General features: G+C 48.0%; 1 protein-coding gene across 3 annotated transcripts in view; it reads right to left on the bottom strand.

Moving 5' to 3' along the window:
- MTMR1 (myotubularin related protein 1) overlaps nt 1-11,760 on the bottom strand; it is a 65,136-nt gene extending 53,376 nt beyond the window's left edge. For 2 of the 3 annotated variants that reach the window (XM_047097735.1, XM_047097734.1), the window contains exons 1-2: nt 11,052-11,227; nt 4,748-4,853 (exon numbers count right to left, since the gene is read on the bottom strand). In XM_047097735.1, coding sequence (XP_046953691.1) covers nt 4,748-4,853; nt 11,052-11,227 — 282 coding nt within the window. Of the gene's footprint in view, nt 1-4,747; nt 4,854-11,051; nt 11,228-11,734 lie in introns of those variants that run through there. The other variant, XM_047097737.1, reaches the window with a different exon arrangement.
- Nucleotides 11,761-21,018: the final 9,258 nt, after the last annotated feature.

The raw sequence follows: 21,018 nt of genomic DNA on the forward strand, positions 1-21,018 counted from the left end.
GAAACAGAACCCAGGGACTCAGCATCGTGTCATTCCTGGGGTCCTGAGGTCCCTTACCAGTCTGCTTTCTTCTACCTCTCAGGGCACTCTTATGTTTATTGTATAGCAAATGTCCACGGCTTTTGGTTGTACTTAGCAGGAAGAATAAGAAAACATACATTTGCTCCGTCTTTCCAGAAGCAGAAGCTGAAATCTGGGGGTTAAGTTTTTAAATTTGTTAACAGTGTAATATTAGTTTCAGGTGTATAATAATAGCGATTCAACACTTCCATACAACACCCGATGCTCATCACAAGTGTTCCTTAATCCCCATCATTCATTTAACTCATACCCCCCACCTCCACTCTGGCAACCACCAGTTTGTTCTCTATGGTTAAGGGTCTGTTTTACGGTTTGCCTCTCTCTTTTGTCCTCCCCCCACCCCCCGCCACGTTCATCTGTTTTGTTTCTTAAATTCCACTATGAGTGAAATCATATGGTATTCGTCTTTCTCTGACTTACGAAATCTTGACATTTTTAAGAAATAATTTTTTCCCTCAAGTATCCCTGAGAGAGAGGACAGCACTTTTCCACGGCAGTGGTTACAAAACGGAGGCCTCATGCTCAACCAGGCAGTAGCAGGTTTTTCTTCAATTGTTTTTAAGGGGACATGCTGTTCTCTCCAGTTCTGCACTGCCCCCTCCCATTTCTGTCTAGCTTGCAGACAATTGCAAACTCTGATTTAATACATAGATCATGAGGCCATGGATTCTGAAAGATCATGCTCGAGCTTCCCTTCACATACATTAGTACTCAAGCAGTACTGACTAAAACCCAGCTCAAGCATAATGAAGCCTTTCCCATGCACTGCTTCTTACTTCCCTCCAAAGCCCTTCTGCAAGTTTTTGTTTAGGATCCAGAATTTAAACTGTACTAACTTGCTAAATGATTAAACTTAGTACAGGATCCTCTCTATTTTCTCCATTTACTTCAGAATGTTTACAGAAGAGATCTAGCTACTGTGTGTACATGGACAAGAAGAGGCAGAGAGGGATGGTGATGGTGATGATGATGTCACTTGTACTGATGACTATTAAGTTTTGCCACAATTTGTAACCGTATTATTTCATCTAGTCTATGGAACATTGCATTCAGATCCTGTTCTTAACATCTTTGACAAATTCAAGAGGGAGACTCTTTGTTAGTCCAGTAAAAGTGAAAAGCAATTGGGTTGAGTTGGTAGCGGGGTGCAGAGAGGGGGTCGGGGGGGATGAGACAAAACAAAACATTTTATTACATCTCTACTAGTCTTCACAGCCAGGCAAGTCTTCACGGTGACTTGGTATTAAAGCACACATTTATTAATTTAGCTGATCCACAATCCAACATAATAGCTATTTAATCTTTCAGCTGGGACAATGTCTCCCAAACTTCTGTCATTTCGTATATGGCCTCTACAAGGTTGGTTTGCCATATCTATACATTGCCTACACGAATATTATTATTTACATTTATAGTGACTTTAAGTCCACTCCGTTTTCATACTTTGCCTATGTAACATCCATTAAATCACAAGTGTAATGTGCTATTTTTTCTAGCACATATTTAAAATAATTACATAACTGTGAAAACATGTCCATATGGACACACCATCTAAATTTATCTTGTGATAAAAGCAATATTCTTACCACAGTTTGGGTGATCTGACCCTGAGCCTACTTTCAATTTATGATATAAATAATAAAACAATTATTCTCCACAACCTAACATGAGTTGCTAATTATTTAGATATGTAGGAATTTTCCTGAGATGCATGGTCCAATCACCAATTTCAAGAGCTATAAACCTAGGAAACTTGGTTCCACACCTGCAGTGACTGTGACTCACTGGGTAGGATGGGGACCACAGAAGCTGGATTTTTGCAAGCACCCTAAGGAGTGCTGCTATGGGAAAACCCAAAGGCCACATTCTGAAAAACAGTGGACAGGGCAGGGGGAAATTTTTTTTTAAAACTCACTCTACCTTGTCAACAGAATAGTCATCCTACTGAACAATCCCAAGTCTAACTATGTGATATTAAGCAAGTCATTTCATGTCTCCGAGTCTTGGTTTCCTCATCTGTTAAATGATGATTATAATAAAAGCTACCTTATTTGGTTGTTTTAAGGCTGCAATGGATTATATGCCCAAAAGTATTACAAAACCATAGACCCCAATGCGTGCTCAGGGGTTGATGAGGAAGAGGATGTAGACCCACCCTCAGCAGCCCACAACACAAAAGAATCAGCATTTCAAGTCAAGATGCCAAGTGTTCATATAAACATCTGCTCCCATTGAATTGCTGACCCTGAGCTTAACCTATAATAAATCAACCCCCATACTGAGTGTGTATTTCAAATAAGATATTCGCACAGTAGATAATTTGAAATATTATTGACTGACAACTGAAAATTAGATCCTCAAGGAATTGTAGCTGGACCATCAGGAAAAACCCCATGCAATGGCTCCCATGCCAGAGGTATCCCAGAGGCCCGTCTTGGGTACTCTGATTTTAAGAACTACTTTCTAAGTAGCACATAAAATTATCCTTGTGGTTTAGAAACACTTTACACTTTTATTACTTAAAAAACTCTCTCTGGAAGAAAACAACTCCTGAATTATTAATTGAACACTGACTTTGCAGACTTGGCTACAGAGCAAATATAATGAAGACAATTATAAAACATGTTCTCTTATAATAATTCATCAAAAGCTTTAGCCATGACCTGATGCAGATACCTAAAATTCAACTTACAAAATATAGAAAAGCCTCATATTTTTTCTGAATGCCATCTGTTAAACCATTCCAACGTGAGCTAATTCTGCTGCACAAAATTTGTAAATAGACTAAAATTAACAAAACTTAGTTGCTTCATGTTAAAGTACAGATTCAGTCTGATCTACTAATGTAGAGGTTAGAGAGCTATGTGATCTTTTATTGAACCCACACAACACTAACAAATATTCAACCATAATGAAAACATTACAGTTAACTCATAAATGTCAGTAAAGAAAATTATTCTAAGGCCTGAGAGCTATTCTCTTTTAATATGGGTTCTTGAGCCTCTCCAGTCAGCGGAGCAGTTTCTCAGCTAAGATGGGGGCAACAGGGCAACCGGGACCGGTGGGTTCAGCAGCTGCTCAGTGATCCGCCACGCAGGCATCAGTGATACAGCAAATGCTCCTCCCACCTGGGGACGGCATGTTTGCCCAGCTGGGTTTGGAACACCAGGAACTCCAGCTGCTCCACCGTGGACAAACATGAAAACCAGACAGCAGGGAAACCTAGTGAGAGTGACATACTGTCACTCTTCTGGCTGAACAGATTACCCAACTTCTACTAATCTGCAGCCCCGCTTCCCTTTGGTAGACCTAATCAAAGGCACTGGATGGCTGGGATGAAGCAAGTACAGCAGGATAGCCAGATTTCAATTACATGGCCTCTTGAGTCACTTTCTGCACTTGGTGCATTATGAGATAGAGAGGAGAGGAACGGAGGCCAGAGCCCTTAAGCAAGGAGCATGTATTAAGAATTAATTAGGGGGGCGCCTGGGTGGCTCAGTCGGTTAAGCGGCCGACTTCGGCTCAGGTCATGATCTCGTGGTCCGTGAGTTCTAGCCCCGCGTCGGGCTCTGTGCTGACGGCTCAGAGCCTGGACCCTGCTTCAGATTCTGTGTCTCCCTCTCTCTGACCCTCCCCTGTTCATGCTGTGTCTCTCCCTGTCTCAAAAATAAATAAATAAACGTTAAAAAAAATAAAATAAAATAAAATAAAGTAAAATAAAATAAAATAAAAAGAATTAATTAGGATCTTTATTGTAGTTCTTGAACTGTTTGTAAGCCTTGGCACCTGGCAAGGACCATGATTTTGAGAGACTGTTGACTGAGGGTAGTCTGCGATACTAAATGTAGCTCACCTATACTTGTGAAAATCAATTCTCTTTTACTAGCAGGCAAAGATAACTATAAGAAACTGAAACGTCAATTCAAGCAAACACCATTACTGCAATGTAAGCATGGCTTAATCGTTGACTGACATTAAAACAAGGTTAGTCTTACCCTTAACAAAGATGAAGCACATACATGTTTTATTTGTTAATCGATTAAACAAGTATTTACTGAGCACGTGTTATATTCTAGGATCGTGCTGGGGAAGTACTGATGAGTAAAAAGAGCCCCTGTTTCTGCTGACAAGGAGCTTATCACTGTTAACTTTATAATAAACAGAGAATCCAAATTAAGGACTAAAAAACGAAGCTGCCCATACAATAGTCTGGAGTTGTGCAATTGTTTTTACATTGCAGTATCACGTGTTAGTGCTGAATACCCACTGGGAACACCTAAATACAGAAACAAACTGTGAAGTTGGGAAGTATGGTCCATTAGACGTTTTCTGAAATTCAGAATACCATCGAGGAAAACAGAGGCATTTTGTAATAATAAAAGGTAAAAATACAATATGTAATAAAATAACAAAATGGAACTAGATTTTTTTAGAAAAATGATCGCAATCTAAAGACAGCTTTTCCTCTCAATTGAAAACCATGAGTACATCTAGTGGATCCTGGTAAAAGTTCTCCTCTAAAGTTCAGATCTAACAACAGAGAACCTTTCACCCTTGTTCCCAAACAAATGTCTGTTGAACATCAAGGGGCCAAAGTCTCACTGAAATTAAAAATGCAAAGCTTCTTGGTACATTGAAAATGAATTAAGGACTCAATGCTGCTTACCTTGTAGTCTCTGGATACATTTTCTGATGTCACTGAACCTGAAATCTGACTAGAAATTGTAGCAGCTATAAGCTGTTTACACCATTCAACATGTGATCCTGTAGGACTAAAAGAAATAGTGTGATTAAAATATTTTAAGACGTCAGCTCTCCATGAAAAAAAAATGAGTACTGACTGGGGATATATGTACATTTCTTTTTTTAGAAAACAAACAGACTACTTGGTTATCTTTACATTTAATATAAGAACTGAAATACTGACAACCAGGAAGTAAGATTAGGTTCCAGGTTGATTTTAAAATGAATCAACCAATTGTTCTAAGTTTAAGAGTCTAGGCGTTAGACAGTTAGGCATATTATTCTCTATCATTTAATGGAATTTTACTATATTACAATTGTACAGAGTATTGTTAATGTAATGTACACAGAATATTAATTCTAAAGTGAAATATTTATCTTACGGTGTCGTATTTTTCAAATAGACTTTTAAGGGAACAGAGTTGATGATGTGACTGTAAAAAGAACAGACTAGACAAATGCCATCCTGCACACAGTTGTCATGCCACCTTGCATTTCTGTCAGTGCGCTGACAGCTCACGAAGGCTCTTCCGGTCTGTTGGGCTATCAGAGCCTCACGACCACAGTGTGAAACGGAGGCGGGGAGTAGCCAACGGGTTTCTGAGGTGAGAAAACTGAGGCACAGAGGTGACGTGCCCGATAAAGCGGCGGGCCTGGCTCCAGCTTCACTGAGGCTTCCAAGACACGGCGCAGCCAACAGTGCCAAACTCACTGAACCGGAAGGCAAAGCGGAGGCCAGCGCCACAGACTCCAGCCACTGCCCCATATGAGAACGCGACGATGCAAGGAAAATGGCATTTTGCACTTGCATGGTGCTCTAAAGGGAAACCTGGGCCTCATAGTGACCCATCTTACAGATGACCAAAGTGAGACTCCAGCGTTTGACCAAGGTCCCATGATTGGTAAGTGGGCAGGCTGTGTCCACCTGACTTAAAGGAACACATAAGCAGACTAGGAGTGTGCGGGAATCACGTGAGGGAATGAGGCTCCTCATCGCAGCCCTGAAGGAAGGGCAAAAGATGCTTATGAAAGTTTACCCTGCAGGTGGCTTTCACTCTAAAGAATGTTCCAGACCTGGAAAAATCGCATCACTAGTTAAACCCACATTCATGTATTAGAAAGACAGAAAAAACTGGAACCCCTAGGCAGTATGTAAAATAAGCTAAATAGTGAAAGGAAGATATCCAGTGTTCTCTACTAGTGATCTAAATTATAGCCTCTGGTTAAGGGAGCCCAGTGGTTAGCTATGGGTCTGCAAACATAAGTTCAAACATGCAATGAACGGGCAGACATTCCTATCATGTGTCAAGAACCTATTTAGTACAATTTAAAAGAACAGAGGAGGGAAAAAGGAGGGATTTTAGTTTCTTTTTCAGTTTTCTTTTAGCATTTTTGAAAAAGTTTATTTATTTACTATGAGAGAAAGAGAGCATGAGCAGAGGAGGGGCAGAGAGAGAATCCCAAGCAGGCTCTGCACTGTCAGTGTAGAGCTCGAAGCAGGGCTCAATCCCATGACTGTGAGATTGTGACCTGCGCCACGATCAAGAGTGAGATGCTTAACCACCTGAGCCATCCAGGCACCCTTTAGTTTCGTTTTTAAAGGCTAAGTCCCCTTTATTTCTGGTTACGTCCCACTCTTCTTGTCACGCTGCCAGCACCCACCCCTGACTGCAAATCTAATAGCAGGAACCCGCCTGGTCACCCAGTGTGGGTGACCTGTTGCTACCATCCGCCCAACATCCTTCCGTCCTTCTGATAAGGACCCTTATCTACTGTGGGGGGCCCGCCCCTCCCCACTTCACAGGATGCTGTTCGGGAGGCAGAGGGGGGCTGACCCCCTGCTCCTCTTGAGCCCACCTGCAGGGGAGTGACCCAGGCCAGGCCAGTCCCAGGCTTTCCTCTCAGATCCCAAGCTGCACAGATCCACCCCCGGCACTGCTGCAGGTTACTCCTCTCCCCCAGCACCTTGAGGAACCCACAGAGATAAGGAGCAGGACAAGAAGAGACAAGACAGGAGGAGTCCCAACAACGCTGTGTGCAGCTCAGGCTTCAAGTGTGCCCGCTGCCATCTTTCCTCGTGTGCAGCAGTGATGTGCGCCGAGATCTGACCTTTTGGCTCAAGCTAGAGTGATTTGATTTTGTCACTCGCAACCAGAAGTGTCCTGGCCAACACAGTCACAAACAGCATGGCACACTGGGCTGCTAGACAGCAGGCTTGGCTCTGAGTCCTGTTCCTGTTACCAGCTATCTCTGCGACCTTCAGCAAGCCACATCCTCTTGCAGGACCGCAGCTCTGTTGTCATGAAGTACAGTATGCAGGAGAGAGGGGAGGGCTCCCCAGTCCCTGGGGGCCAGGCTGAACCTGGCGGGTAGAGCCAGGTGCCACTCTGTGAGTCACTCTTCAAAGAAGAGTATGAATCACAGTCTGTCGTGACAACAGATCAAAGAAGGCAGGCCAGGATCCCTCTGTACAATCTCCCACCTCACTCTTGGTATTAAGAGCCACTCGCAGGGGCGCCTGGGTGGCTCGGTCGGTTAAGCATCCGACTTCAGCTCAGGTCATGATCTCGCAGTCTGTGACTTCGAGCCCCGCATCGGGCTCTGTGCTGCCAGCTCAGAGCCTGGAGCCTGTTTCGGATTCTGTGACTCCCTCTCTCTGACCCTCCCCCGTTCATGCTCTGTCTCTCTCTGTCTCAAAAATAAATAAACATTAAAAAAAAAATTTTTAAAAAAAGAACCACTCGCAGCCTGGGAGAGCCCAGCTTTGTTTCTCCAACCTGGATTCCCCGGATCTGGATGCCCACAATCCAATGAGACATCTGTCCTAGTCGATCCTGAGAGCCTGCCAACTCGACCTGTCGAAGCCAGCACAGGTGGCTCAGCACACAACCCATTCTCCCAGCCCTGTGTTGCCTAAGTCAGGGAAGGGCACAGCCAGTTACCAGGGTACCCCACACCCAAAAGCTGGAGTCTACCTTGGAGCCCACCCCCCACTTCACTTCACTCTCACACTCACTCACCAAGCCATGTCACTCCCATGGGCTGGTATCATGACAATGCACCTTGCTCAATTCCCATTGCAAGACCCTCTTCCACACACCTACCATTCTGTTCTCCTCCTGTCGCCTGAATTTAGGCCCTATCTCTAGGCCGATGACTCCCAAATTCAGGTCTCCACCTCAGACAACACCCCTGAGCTCCAAACCCATATAAACCAACCACCTCTCTGACCTCTGCTCTGGGATATACAACTGGCATCTCGTAACTATGTCCAGACCTGAGACCCTGCTAATTTCCTGTGTTCCATTCAAAGGCTTCTCCATCTCTGCAACACCATTTTCCTACAAGCCAAAACTCTTGGCATCTTGATTCTTCCCTCCTATCCAACAACCAATCTTCAGCAAACCATACTGGCTCTACCCTGTGGGTTTTCCTCAAATTATATCCACAACCTGACAACATCTCCTGTCCTCTACCCCTCTGCTGTAAGCCACCATGCTCTCTCCCTTGGATAACCACAATAGTGGTCTCCTACTTGCTAGTCCCTCTGCTTCAACCCCTTCCCCTTTCAGTCTGTCGGCCACATAGCAGCCAGAGAGCTTACTGAAATCTACACCAGAGTATGTCACTCCTCGGCTTCAAAAGTCCCAGTAGGCTCCCCATGACTCTCCACCATCTGCCCCTGTGACCTCTCTGACCTCGACCCCTACTGCTCTCTTCCTAGCTCCCTCTCTACTAACAACATTGGTCTCTTTGCTGATCCTGGCACACTTCACTCACACTCCTACCCCAGGGTACACAGGTCTGTGCCTGGAATGCTGTTGCCCCTAATATCTGTATGACTGGACCCCTTCCTTCTTTAGGGGCATTATTCAAATGTCACTTTTCTCAGCCAGACTTTCCCTGACCATCCTACATCACATTCCAATTTGCCCCCAGACTGCAGACCCCCAACACCTCCTCCTCCCCTCCCGACTTACTTTGTCCCCCTAGCACCTGCCACCACCTAACAGAAGATACAGTTTACTTGTGTTTTGTCTGTCTCTCACCAAACATACTCTCCACCAGGGCAGTGATCTGTGTGTCTGTTGCCTGCCAAATCCTCAGGCCCCACACAGTGCCTGACACAGAGCAGGCACTCAGATTCACAGAATAAGTGAGTGATTAGCTTTTCCATAACCTACTCAAGAAGACTGCCCACTTCCGGTCCATTCACCACACCTCCGCAGAGCAAATGTTCTCAAATGTCAATCCCATCCTGATGGAAATGTCACCTGATGGAAATCCTTTCGTGATCCCCATCGCTAAGGGACCATTTAATTTCCTTTCCAAACCAGGACACTATGGTGAGTTGAAGGACGATGCTGTTATTAATCATACCAGCCCAACTACTAAGCCAGTACCATCCTGGGCAAGAGAGACCACCTGGACCAACCTTCTTGCAGCTACAGGTACTTGGCGAAAGTACAAAATTTTAGGCTCTACCCCAGATGTGGACTGACTAGACTTAGGGTGGGATCCAACTCTCTGCATTTACATCAAACACTGGAGGTGATTCCTACACAGGGTACACAGAATCAGGCTCTGAGAAGCACGGCGCAGAAGATAATGGCACAATTCCCTAGGAAGGCACCCAAGCCCCTTCGAGATCGGGCCCCCGCCTTCCCACACGTCTTCTGGCGTTACCAGTTCCGCATATCCAGCATCGCCTGCGTGACTGCACATTCCACTCCCTAGGCCAAAAAGCCCTCCCCACCCTGTCCCCTGGCTAACTTCTCATTCCTCACCACTCAGTTCAAATGTCAGCTTCCTCAGAAGGCCTCCTTCCCTTAACTGCCCATAGTGTCCCACCCCCCACCCCAGACTAAATAATAAATCAAGCACCCCACCTCCGTGTGCCCACAGTGCAGCGCATCACAATGGAGTCTGCAGAGGGTTTTTGAAAAATATTAACTCCTGAAGCCTTAGGTGTGGGGCCTGCTCACGTGGAGCTCTTAGAAAGCTTCTCAGATGATTCCCATGCACACGCACCCCATCCAGAGCACTTCTGTGCTGACCTCTACCCTAGCACTCACCACATCCGATTTAAATTACTGGTTTGTTTGCATTCTTCACTAAATGGTAATCCAGAGAGCAAACCCCATCTTGTATTATTCTCTAACTTTCCAGGTCCTCATACATTGTAGAATGTCTGCAAATGAGTGGAACCCTGACCCCTTCACGTTCTACCTTAGCTGTGATTAGTTCTCAGTGAAGTTGATCACTAGGCTCATTGAACCAGACTACATTGTAATTACACGGAGGGAGAAACAAAGGGAGTGTTTCTAGTTGTTCCTATGCTTCAGGAAACTCCCCAAAGTTCAGCTCACTGCTATGACTACCACAGGCAAGAACGAGCATCTGACACTCACCCAGCTGCCTTACCACACTATCCCTTGCCTAACCGCACCCCCCCCCCCCCCCGTTGGCGAAATGGCCAACATGTGGGAACACTGGATATTCTGGGCTACGGGATAACCCATCCCTTGTCCTCGGAGCCTTAGGATGGCCCTCCCGGCTGGACGTGGTCAGTTTATACTTCTGATTGATATTGGCTCTGCAACTGCCTAAGAACCAGTGGTAGGCTTCTGTGTTCGTGAAAACAATCAACCGGGTTCCTTCAAAATGTGAAGGGCTGAAAGTAAACGACTGTGTGTTCTTGCATCGGAAGCAGTTTGAAAGTTTTCCATCCCAGCTTTTCAAAGCAGGGTAACTTTGCCTCCATCTGCACCACCTCCAACACCCACGGGGTTGAGTGCCCCAGTCCCCACTCCCAACCCCACCATCAAAGACTCCCAAGCAGCGCGGCCGGATTTTGGTCTTCCAACCCCAGAAGGGAAGGCCGCGCTAAAAGAGAGCCCCCGGGTGAAATTTCCTCCCAAGGGCCGGGTGGCCGCGTCTCCAAGGTGCGGCTGGAAGGGGAACGTAAAAGGTTTGACAGCGGCGAAGCCCCTCGGGGTGCAGGGAGCCCCAGCCCGCGAGGCGGAAGTGAGCCAGGTGCGCGGCCCTGGGACGTGGGGGCAGGGTCCGGGGTCTCGTTGGGGGGTGGGAGGGACCCCGCCGGGCACGGAGGGGGGCAAGGAGGGGGGCAAGGAGGGGGGCACGCCCCACCCCGGCCTCGTCGGCACGGCGCGCGGGGCCCTCGGGGGTCGGGGCGCGGAGGCCCTGGCGGCCCGGGTCCCGCTTACCTGTCCAGGGTCTCCACGCTGGGCTGCCGGGAGCCGGCGGCAGGGGCCCCCGCGCCCCGAGGAGGCCTCCTGCCGCCCGCCGGCACCGGGCCCGGGCCCCCGCCGCCCTCGCTGCCCGCTGCCGCCGCCGCCGCCGCCGCCGCCGCTGCCGCCGCCGCCGCCGCCGGCCTGTCCATGGCGCGCCGGGCCCGCCGCCGCGGGGAAGCCCCAGCGAGTGGGGAGCGGCGCCCGGAAGGGCCCGCCGCCTTGCCGCGCCGCGCCGCCCGCCGGCTCAGGCGGCCGCCGCCATTAGCTGTCACCTGGCGGCCCCGCGCTACCCACAAGGCCGCGCGCGGGGCCGGGGGCGGGGAGCGGCGCGCGGGGCCGGGCCGCGCCCCCGCTCACAGAGCCCTACCTGGGCCCGGGCCGCGGGCGCCGGGAGCCGGCGACCGGCCGGCGCCCCCGGCTGCGAGCGGGAACGCGCCAGGGTGGCCGGGGAGGCACCGGGTGAACGAGAAGTTGGGGGGCGTTCAGGGATTAGAAACCATCTGTTTCCCTCCATTTTCCTTCCCGGGAAACTTTTGAGGTGAGGGCGGCCCAGGACCCCGGGAGTCGCTAGTCTCGTCGTCTTAAAGCCAGAGCAACTGCGTGCATTTTAGCAATTCCTCCCCCACGCCATTCTTCCCTGCCTCCCACAAACCCACCTCCCCACCATCTGTGGGGCGATCGGGTGTTCTGATGTCGCCCTCGGAACTTCCGGCCCTGCTTTACAGTACCAGTAATGTTTAGCTTCTGCTGCTATGGAAATCCAGCCAGTATCTGATGATAAAGGCTCATCGCCTCCCAACTCACCCCTGACCTTGCTGGGGGTGGTGATGGCAATCATGACTAAGGCCTTTGCTGTGATTTCCCTGGGTACAGACGGCAGAGCCGTGACCCTGATAAAAAGCAGAACTGTAGACAGGAAGATGGCCATTCCCATCCCAGACCCATCCTGTCCTACTAGCTTAATAACTTAAAACTGAACGTAGAGGATGAGGATGTGATGTCTGGAGCCCCGGCAGCCATCGTACACCCATGAGGGGGTGGGGCCTGGCGTGAAAGGATGCCTGAGGATGGCTGGGAGGAAGAACGAGAAGATGTCCAGACACACCGGAGACCCATCTCCTGCAGGCTTCTGGCTTTCTAAAATTATGAAATCAAATGTTTAATCCGCTATTATAGACTGTGTTCTCACCTCCCCCCACCCCATGCATGTGTTGATGCCCTCCCTAACCCTCAGTTGATGGTATTTGGAGATGAAGCCTTTCGAGGTGATTAGATCCTAGGATGGACCCTGGCATGATGAGAATACTGCGTTTATTAAGAAGAGACACCAGAGAGCTTGGTCTCACTCTCTCTGTGAGCAGGCACTGTAGAAAGGCCATGTGAGGACACAGTCAGAAGTAGCTTTCAGCAAGCCAGGAAGAGGGCTCTCATCAGGAACTGGACCTCAGTCTTGGCCTTTCCTGCCTCCAGAACTTTTTGCAAGCATCCCAGCTGCCCTGAGATTTGTCAGAAAGAAAATGGTAAAATTTTAAACGTATTTTAAGTACCATAAGCTTCAAGTAGGATTAGGCCATTGAGGAATTCACTGTGACACTATTCCACCTAGAATTCAGTGAAGCAAACATAGGACTTAGGGCACAGAGAAGCAATCAGACATATTACTGCCTAAGAAGTTCAGTCAAGTGGCTCCCTGTTGGTGAGAGCAATGACGGTGGCAAGCCCACAGGGCTGTGAGAGGAGAGGGGTTAGGACTGCTTCCTAGAAAAGTGTACACAAAGCTGAATCTTAAAGGACGAGTAAGGCTTCGATCAGTTGAAAAAGTCAAGTCGTTGTAGGCAGAAAGAACAATTATGGACAAAGGTGTGGAGCTGTTTAAACAGCATATTATGTGCAAGTGAACTCTAAGAAATTACTGAAATTTGCTGGAGCATAAAGTCAGACAAGGCAAGTGAGAAGGTCAACTAGAGGCCAATAGGGCCAAGACATGGAGCCTAAGAAGTTTGTGCTTTGTGCTGGATTCCGGTGCAGGGAGGGCTCAGAGCACTTGGAGAAATACTATTATGTGGTCCATCTGTGGTAGAATGTGCCTCCAAAGGCAGCTGCAATAATATCCCCCATTCTTCATGCTCCTCTGCAATGTGACCTTGCCACTTCTATGTCAACAGGTAGAATCTATGTCCCTTCCCTTTGAATGTGGACAGGCCCCATAACCTCTTTTGGCCGACACAATATGGCAGCAGGGTAGGGCGCTATGTAGTAACTTCCAAGGCTTGGACCTAAGGGATCTGCAACTTCTGCCTTGGATGCTGGGAATACTCTTTCTTGGAACTCAGTGGCCACGCTGTGAGGAAACCCGACCAGCCGTACAGAAAGGTCCACATGGAAGAGAACCAAGGCTCCCAGCCAGCAGCCAGCACGAGCTGGCGGCCATGTGACTGAGGCCATTTCAGGCCTTCTAGCCATCCTGATGGTTCGGCCAACACCAGGTGAAGTTGGAGACTCATTCCATTGAACCACAGAGTTCTGAGAAATAACTTGGTATTTTAAGCCACTAGGTTTTGAGATGTGTGTGTGTGTGTGTGTGTGTGTGTGTGTGTGTGTGTGTGTACAACAATAGAGCGCCCAAACACCGCTCTTGATGTGGGGCCCAGAAAAGCAGCCACCTCCCACCCCTGGCAGCCTCCTTCCGCATTCAGCTGAGGATCCATGCCCAAACCGTTGCTGCCCTCTGAGGAAGGTGCCACACACTCTGAGGTCCACAGTTGTGGAGGGTCTGAGGTTTACTGCTAGTAGCAAACTCGAAATGTAGCCTGCTACTCCACTGACAATCTGACAGAAAACGTGAGGTCTCTGGGTCAAAACTAAAGGCAGTTTATCATTTGCGGCAAAAGCAGCAGCCAGGGCAACATCCTGGACGGATTCGCCCAGCCCTGATCTCCACATCGAGAGGTGGGGTCTACTCCCCTCCTCTTGAAGGTGGCCAGCCCCGTAGTCTCTTTTGACCAACAGGGGGCCAGATGGTACCTGCACGTGTAATGGGGTGCACCATTCTCTCTTCCGAGAGAGCAATTCCTCATTATCCTGGAATGCAATAAATCTCAGGGGAGGGGGGGGCGGTCTTTTCCCCGTACCACTCTGAACTGGCTCTGGGGACGGCGATGTCTCTAAGCTTTACTGTCTTGGAATATCTCCTTATATCACCGTTCTTGAATTTGGGATTCCTTTCCTGTGGAGCACTCACCCAGAGGACCTGGGTCACGCAGAAACCTGACATGGCCATGGAGAATTGCCTCCCAGCATACACGTGGCCCTCCCTCCTCTGCCCCACAAGGCCCCCATCGGGGCCTACTCAGTTATTGGGTTGACCACCCTGCCTTCCCAGGGATCACTGTCGGGGAACAGGTGCCCACCTGTGCGGTGGGAGGCAAGGGGAGGAGTGAATTGTCAGGCCCACGCTGGTGCTCACCTGGGGGAAATCAAAGTGCCTTTGTCCTGCCAGTTGCACAGTTTTCAAAAACTGCATGCATAAAAATAACCTGGGACATCTACTAATATACAGGCGCATGAGCCCCCCTGCAGAGAATCTGCAAGTCCAGGAGCTTGGCAGGGAAGGGGATGCTGAGAGTCCACATTTGATAAAGACCTCGAGTGAGTCTGATACCGATGCCCTGTCTATCTCACACTTGGAGATACCCTGTTAGAGGCGACAAGAAGCCACAGCAGGATCCCGCAGAAGGGTGAACTGACCATAGTTACACTTTGGAAGCATGGCCAAGGTTGCACGACGGAGGATGGACTGGAGGGGCAGGAGGGGCTGTGGGAAGATCCTTTCAGAAGCTGATGCATGAGGGCCTGACATCAGACAGGACACAGTGACTGATGGGATGCTGGGCGTGAAGAAGAGAGAGAGGAAGAGGTTAAGAGAGGGGTCAAGGCTGGCACCAAGTTTTCGAACAGATAGACCACGATAGCGGTCACTGAGACAAGGAACGTGGGGTGACAAGGAGTTGGGAGAGATGGGTGAGGAGGACAAGTTCATTTTGGACATGTCAAGTGTGCCGTACCCTGACCCCCAGCCCTTAAAGAGCTCTGGTGTGCATCAGAACAAGAGACCACCTCCTCCAACACTGGGCTGCTGTTTGCCATAAAATGGTCACAATATGCCGATGTCATTGAAGCTCAACCTCTGAGGCCCATGTGCCAAGAAAGGGCCATAACAGACCTAGAGATCTATGAGACTTCCACTGTGAATGGTCCCCCTTAGAGGTGACCCCCTCATGCACACGTGCACAATGATGCATGCGGCCTTGCAAGGTACCTACGGGTTATCCAAGTGGAGATGTCCAGTTGGTCACAGGCGTCCAGAGCTCAGGAGAGAGAGGTAATAAAGAAGATGGTACCTTTTCATAAACTTTGAAAACAGAGAAACTCTTTGAAATGTAATCTTCAGCCCCATGATTCGGTAACTGTGAATGAGGCCACCACTCTCATTTCTGGAAAAGGAATCAAGCCAACGAAAGTGGACCTGAGGATTCTTTATCAAATGAGTTTCTCAAAAGCATCGTCTTGCTAGGAAGAAGCAAATGTCATCTTTTTTGGAGCTACACATGAGTGCCACCGCAGAGAAATGGTCCCATTGTTTGGAGGGATCCTCATGTCAACGCTAAAGAGTAAGGTTTTGGTCCGGTCTTTGCAGGCAACAGTAGAGGCAAAGTATGGTGCTGTGTGTGGCTTCAGCCCCAGGAGTGTGTTCAGTTCGTGGTGTTCGTCTTGGGGTCTATTACTGTGCTGTTTAGCCCCAAGCAATTCCTGGTGAATGCGGTGACAGACGGACTTAAGTTCTGTGTGTCCTAGCAAAACATTGCTGCATTGGGTCCAGGTTTGTAACAAGTCCAGAATTAACCCCACTCATTCCAGAATCACCATGTAGCTGTGTTTAAAAATATTGCCTTGTCTATATGTATGTTTCCAGGCTTTCCTCAACACAGTAATTAGTTATTCAGGGTTGTTGCACAGTATGAAGCACTGGGTTCATTTTCTATTGCTGCCACAATAAATTACCATAAACTTAGCAGCTTAAACCACACACATCTATTTTCTCAAAGCTTCTGTAGGTCAGAAGTCCCAGTGGGCTCAGGTGGGTCCTCTGCTTACAGTATCACAAGGTTGAAATGAACGTATTAGCAGGACTGGGGGCCTTTCTGGAGGCTCTGCAGGTTGCTAGCCAAATTCAGTTGCATATGCTTGTGTGACTGGGGTCCTCATTCCTTGCTGGCTTTCCATGTGCCCCCCAACCAGCGGTGGTGGGTCAAGCTTTGATCTCTCTGACCTCCCCTCCTGAAGCATCTCTTCTGCCACTAGCCAGAGAAAGTGCTCTGCTTTTAAGGACTCATGTGATTAAATAGGACCCACCTGACTGATCCAGGGCACTCTCCCTATCTTAAAGTCTGTAACCTTAATTATATCTGCAAATTCCCCCCTTTACCATGTAACATAACATATTCCGAGGTTCAAGGATCAAGGCGTGGACATATTAGGGGGACCAGAATACCTACAGGGGATACTAGGTCAGGGTTCTCCAGAGAAACAGAATAGAATGTGTCTGTGTGTACAGATAGAAAGAGAGAGAGACAGAGGGAAATTTAGTTTAAAGAATGGACTCGCGCAGTCGTGAGCAAGTCTGGAGTTTGCAAGGCAAGGCCAGCAGGCTGGAAATTCCTGCAAACATTGATGTAGCAGTGCTGAGTCTGAAGTCAGAGTCTGGGGCAGAGTTCCTTCCTTTTTGAGGGGCCTCAGTCTTTGCTCTTAAGACCTTTAACTGATTGGATGAGGCCCACCCACATTATGGAGGGCAATCTGCTTTACTGAGAGCCTGCTGCTTTAAATGTTAATCACATGTACAAAATAGTTTCACAGAAATATCTAGGTTAGTGTTTGACTAGATACCTCTGTACTACGGCTTCCCCAAGTTGACACATAAAATGAGCCATCGCAGTGTCCGAAGGTCCTTTTGTGATGTTGAAATTTTCAGTGACGCTTCAAATAAGTACAGTTAAATGAGTGCAGGTACTAATTCCTGTGCCTCCACTTGTTGGGATGAGCAGTGAGTGTTGTATGTAAGTGATGAATCATGGAAATCTATCTCCAAAACCAAGAGCACACTGTATATACACTGTATGTTAGCTAAGTTGATAATAAATTATATATATATATACATATATATGTGTGTGTATATATGTATATATATACGTGTGTGTGTATACGTGTGTGTCTCACACACACACACATAATTCCTGTGCCTCCATTAGCTACATTAGAAAATGCCACAGATTGGGGCGCCTGGGTGGCGCAGTCGGTTAAGCGTCCGACTTCAGCCAGGTCACCATCTCGCGGTCCGTGAGTTCGAGCCCCGCGTCGGGCTCTGGGCTGATGGCTCAGAGCCTGGAGCCTGTTTCCGATTCTGTGTCTCCCTCTCTCTCTGCCCCTCCCCGTTCATGCTCTGTCTCTCTCTGTCCCAAAAATAAATACACATTGAAAAAAAAATTAAAAACAAAAAAAAAGAAAATGCCACAGATTATTTTGCCTTCAGGTTTATCCAGAAAGTCTCAGCGTTAGGTTTAAAATTATGGGAAGGGCTGAAGGGTGGCTTAGGAGGTTTTGGCCCTGTGCCCCATCATCTCCACCACCCATCATCGGTCTTTGATATTGACATGAAATGTCTTATGTCAGGTGCTCGTCTCCATATAAACTGTCATCCAGAGACTCCACACTCTGAAAACTCTGGAGACTCCACTGGCTTCAACCGGCTAAGCATGTCTCAGAGACATCCTTTCTGGCTCACTCAGTAAACACTTTCATCAAACCCCGCCTAAGGCAGCCACATTTAAGCAGTCAGGAAAAGGGCAAGGTCAAGCAGATGAGATTATCACGGAACCCAGAGGGAGACAGAAAGTCATCTTCAGAGACAAGGAAAAGAACCAGGGTAGAGGGGTCCAGGGGGCGAAAAAAAGTATAGTTTTAAGTAGGAAGGCATGATCCAGAGTGTCAAGTGGTGCTGAGACACTGGTAAGATGGGGCAGAGGAGTGTCCCCTGGACTCAGCAATGTGGACTTGGTATGGAATTGATGAGCACACTCTCATGGGACAATTGGAGCTGGAGGTGAGGGGTAAGAACTGGCTGCAGGGTGTATTAGGTTTCTGCAGAGAAACAGAGTCTGTCTCCGTCTCTGTCTCTGTCTCTGTCTCTGTCTCTGTCTCTGTATAATGAGATTTATTATGAGGAATTGGGTCACACGATTCTGGAGGCTGAGAAGTCCCAGATCTGCCCTCTGCAAACTGGAGACCCTGGAAAAGCCGGTGCTGTCCTACAAAGGCCTGAGAACCAGAAGATGTATGTCTCGGCTCAAAGGTCAGGCAGGAGGAGTTCAGTCTTGCTCAGCCTTTTTGTTCTATTCAGGCCGGCAATGGATTGGCCGCGCCCACCCACAGTGGGGGGAGCCATCTTCCTTACTGAGTCTGGCCATTCAAATGCTAATCTCTTCCAGAAACACCCTCACAGACGCATTCAGAAATAACATTTAAGTAGATATCTGGACACCCTGTGGCCCAAATTGATACATATAATGAACCATCACTGGGGGGAAGAAAGGTAGACACTGAGTTCAAACCAGTTAGTCCCAGACTTTTGAATTGCATGCACCAGTAGAATAAAACAAAAAACAAAAAACCACCTAAACCAAAACCAAAGCACACAAGGGCCCTGCCCCCCCCCCCCCCCCCCCCGCCACTGCCAGGGAAGCAACATATGGTTGCCAAGTAGGGACTTTATGCATCAGCTTCCAGCTTCTAGAGCAAATGTTAGGCCTTCCGTTGACCTAGTCATTGTGCACAGTTTGGAGGACTTGTTTCCATTGAACACTACCCCGTAAGGCTCAACCAAGTGGGAAGAAAAGCATGCGATCTCTTTGCCACCTATGGCAGCCAGGCGCGGGCACGGTTAGGCTGCGGGCAGCGGGGCTTCCCAGTCCCGGGGCAGAGTGCGGAGCAGGGGGGCCGGGGAGCGAAGCCGGATGGCCTTCGCAAGGCCTTCAGTGGGTTTTAACACTCCGTGTGAGTGTTACGAATCTTTTGAATGGTAAGTTACGATATTCAAATACAAGCTAAAATATCAGATATCGTACAGGGATGAACCATTTCCCTTCCCAACCGTGAAATGGCATGGGTAATTGGCCTCGTGCAATCAGGGGCTGAAAATTTCTAGACGGTAAACATTGATGAATAGAGATATGTTTGTTTAGGGACGAGAAAGACATTCTACCATGTTCTGCTTTCACAGGACTCTGAATCCTTTGGCGAGGCGGCATAGTGTCCCAGAACAGACTCCCGGCCGCACTGCTTTGGTTCAAACCTGGCTCCACCACGCGGCCCCCGGCTAACGTTGGGGAAGTGACTTCTCAGTGCTCAGTTTCCTCTGCTGCAAAAGCTGATGCTACTGCTGCTGCCACTCCTACTGCCACTGTTAACACAGCTACCCTAGCCTTACTGTGGCAGTTACATGAATTTTAATATATGTAAAGCACTTAGCACTTAGTTGTGAGCGTGATGCAGACATAAGCTATTACTATTTAACGACAACTATAAAACCTTGTCTCTCACTTGTCAGGGTAGATGAAGTAGTCGTTTGGTGGTTTGTTTCTTCTTAGATGAAGCACTCTTAATGTTCACGTGGACAATGTTGAGCCCTGAGCAGATTTACCTTGTTGGCTTTGCCCACACGTCCCGAGCGGTCGGGGCTCCCAAGCACCCCCTTCTCTGGCGGATTGCCCTCGGGACAGGGAGCCACCGTCCTACAAGGTGACACACGCCCGCATGTCCCTACCGCCACGTGTCCTCAGTCAGCTCTGTCCCCATCCCCCTCTCCTCAGAGCTCTTCTTCAAGTACCCTCAAAGCCTTGCCCGACCTAGGACAGGTGTTCACACGGTAGTGGGGGGAACAAGTGCGTTCAAATCCCAAGGTCCCTCTGAATGTCTTGCCATTGCCGTGGCGTTATCACTTTACAAGAACTTTGTCGTGGCAGCATTTGTGTCTTTAGTAGAAATAGCTAGACATTTGTACATTCATTCTCTTAAACATTATCGAGTGCTTAATATGTGCCTGCCATTGCCCTAGGCTTTGTGGCCGTACGTAAGATTACTGGTTTTCAACTGGGACAAAATGGAACTTGAGGAAATCCAGTGGATTGGATTAAAGAGTCACAAGACCCCTGGTTTCAGTAACACGAACAGTTGTTCTTGGAACAGCTGATTTAATTTTCAACTGAGGGACACTGTGAGTTATAAAACGAATCGTGTCATCTGTGCTTTGCTGAAAACATGGATTTATTTATTTATTTATTTATGCTGAAAACTTTAGAAACAAATACGTGTCATGCCTCTGGTAAGTGTATAAAATCTTGAAGCTTAAATTCTTCCTTTTGTTTTCTCATTTCCCTGATGAACTCGCTTTTTTTTTTCATCTTCGTCATATACTTATAAATTTCCTGAAATTCTCTTTTTAAACGATTGTGGATATTGGGCAGTAAACAGTAAAACATAAGCCTGCAGATTCCCTGTGAAGTTATTTTTTTTCTCGTGGTGGTAATAATCTTCTAAACCGTTCAAACTCAGTTCTAGGACACAGGATGCTGGCTCATTAGGAAGATAGGATGTATAAACAGCCTTCCTTCAGTTAATCGTCTGTGGCAGAGATGCAAATCATCCTTCTGACGACGCACAAGTAGTTTTGGAATGTTTCTAATTCAGGAGATGGGCGCCCAGGAAGTTCCACACTTTTGTTCAGCTCCTTTGGGCTTTGTATGGCATTCTGGAGACAGGTGCTTGGTCTCCATTGCAAAGCACCAAGAAAAACCACAACTCCCCCTCTAAAACATTCCCTGAAGAA

The sequence above is a fragment of the Lynx rufus genome, unplaced genomic scaffold (assembly GCF_022079265.1).
Source record: "Lynx rufus isolate CCGP_SWC_20201006 ecotype Redwood Valley unplaced genomic scaffold, mLynRuf1.p SCAF_40, whole genome shotgun sequence".
NCBI classification, from domain to species: domain Eukaryota; kingdom Metazoa; phylum Chordata; class Mammalia; order Carnivora; family Felidae; genus Lynx; species Lynx rufus.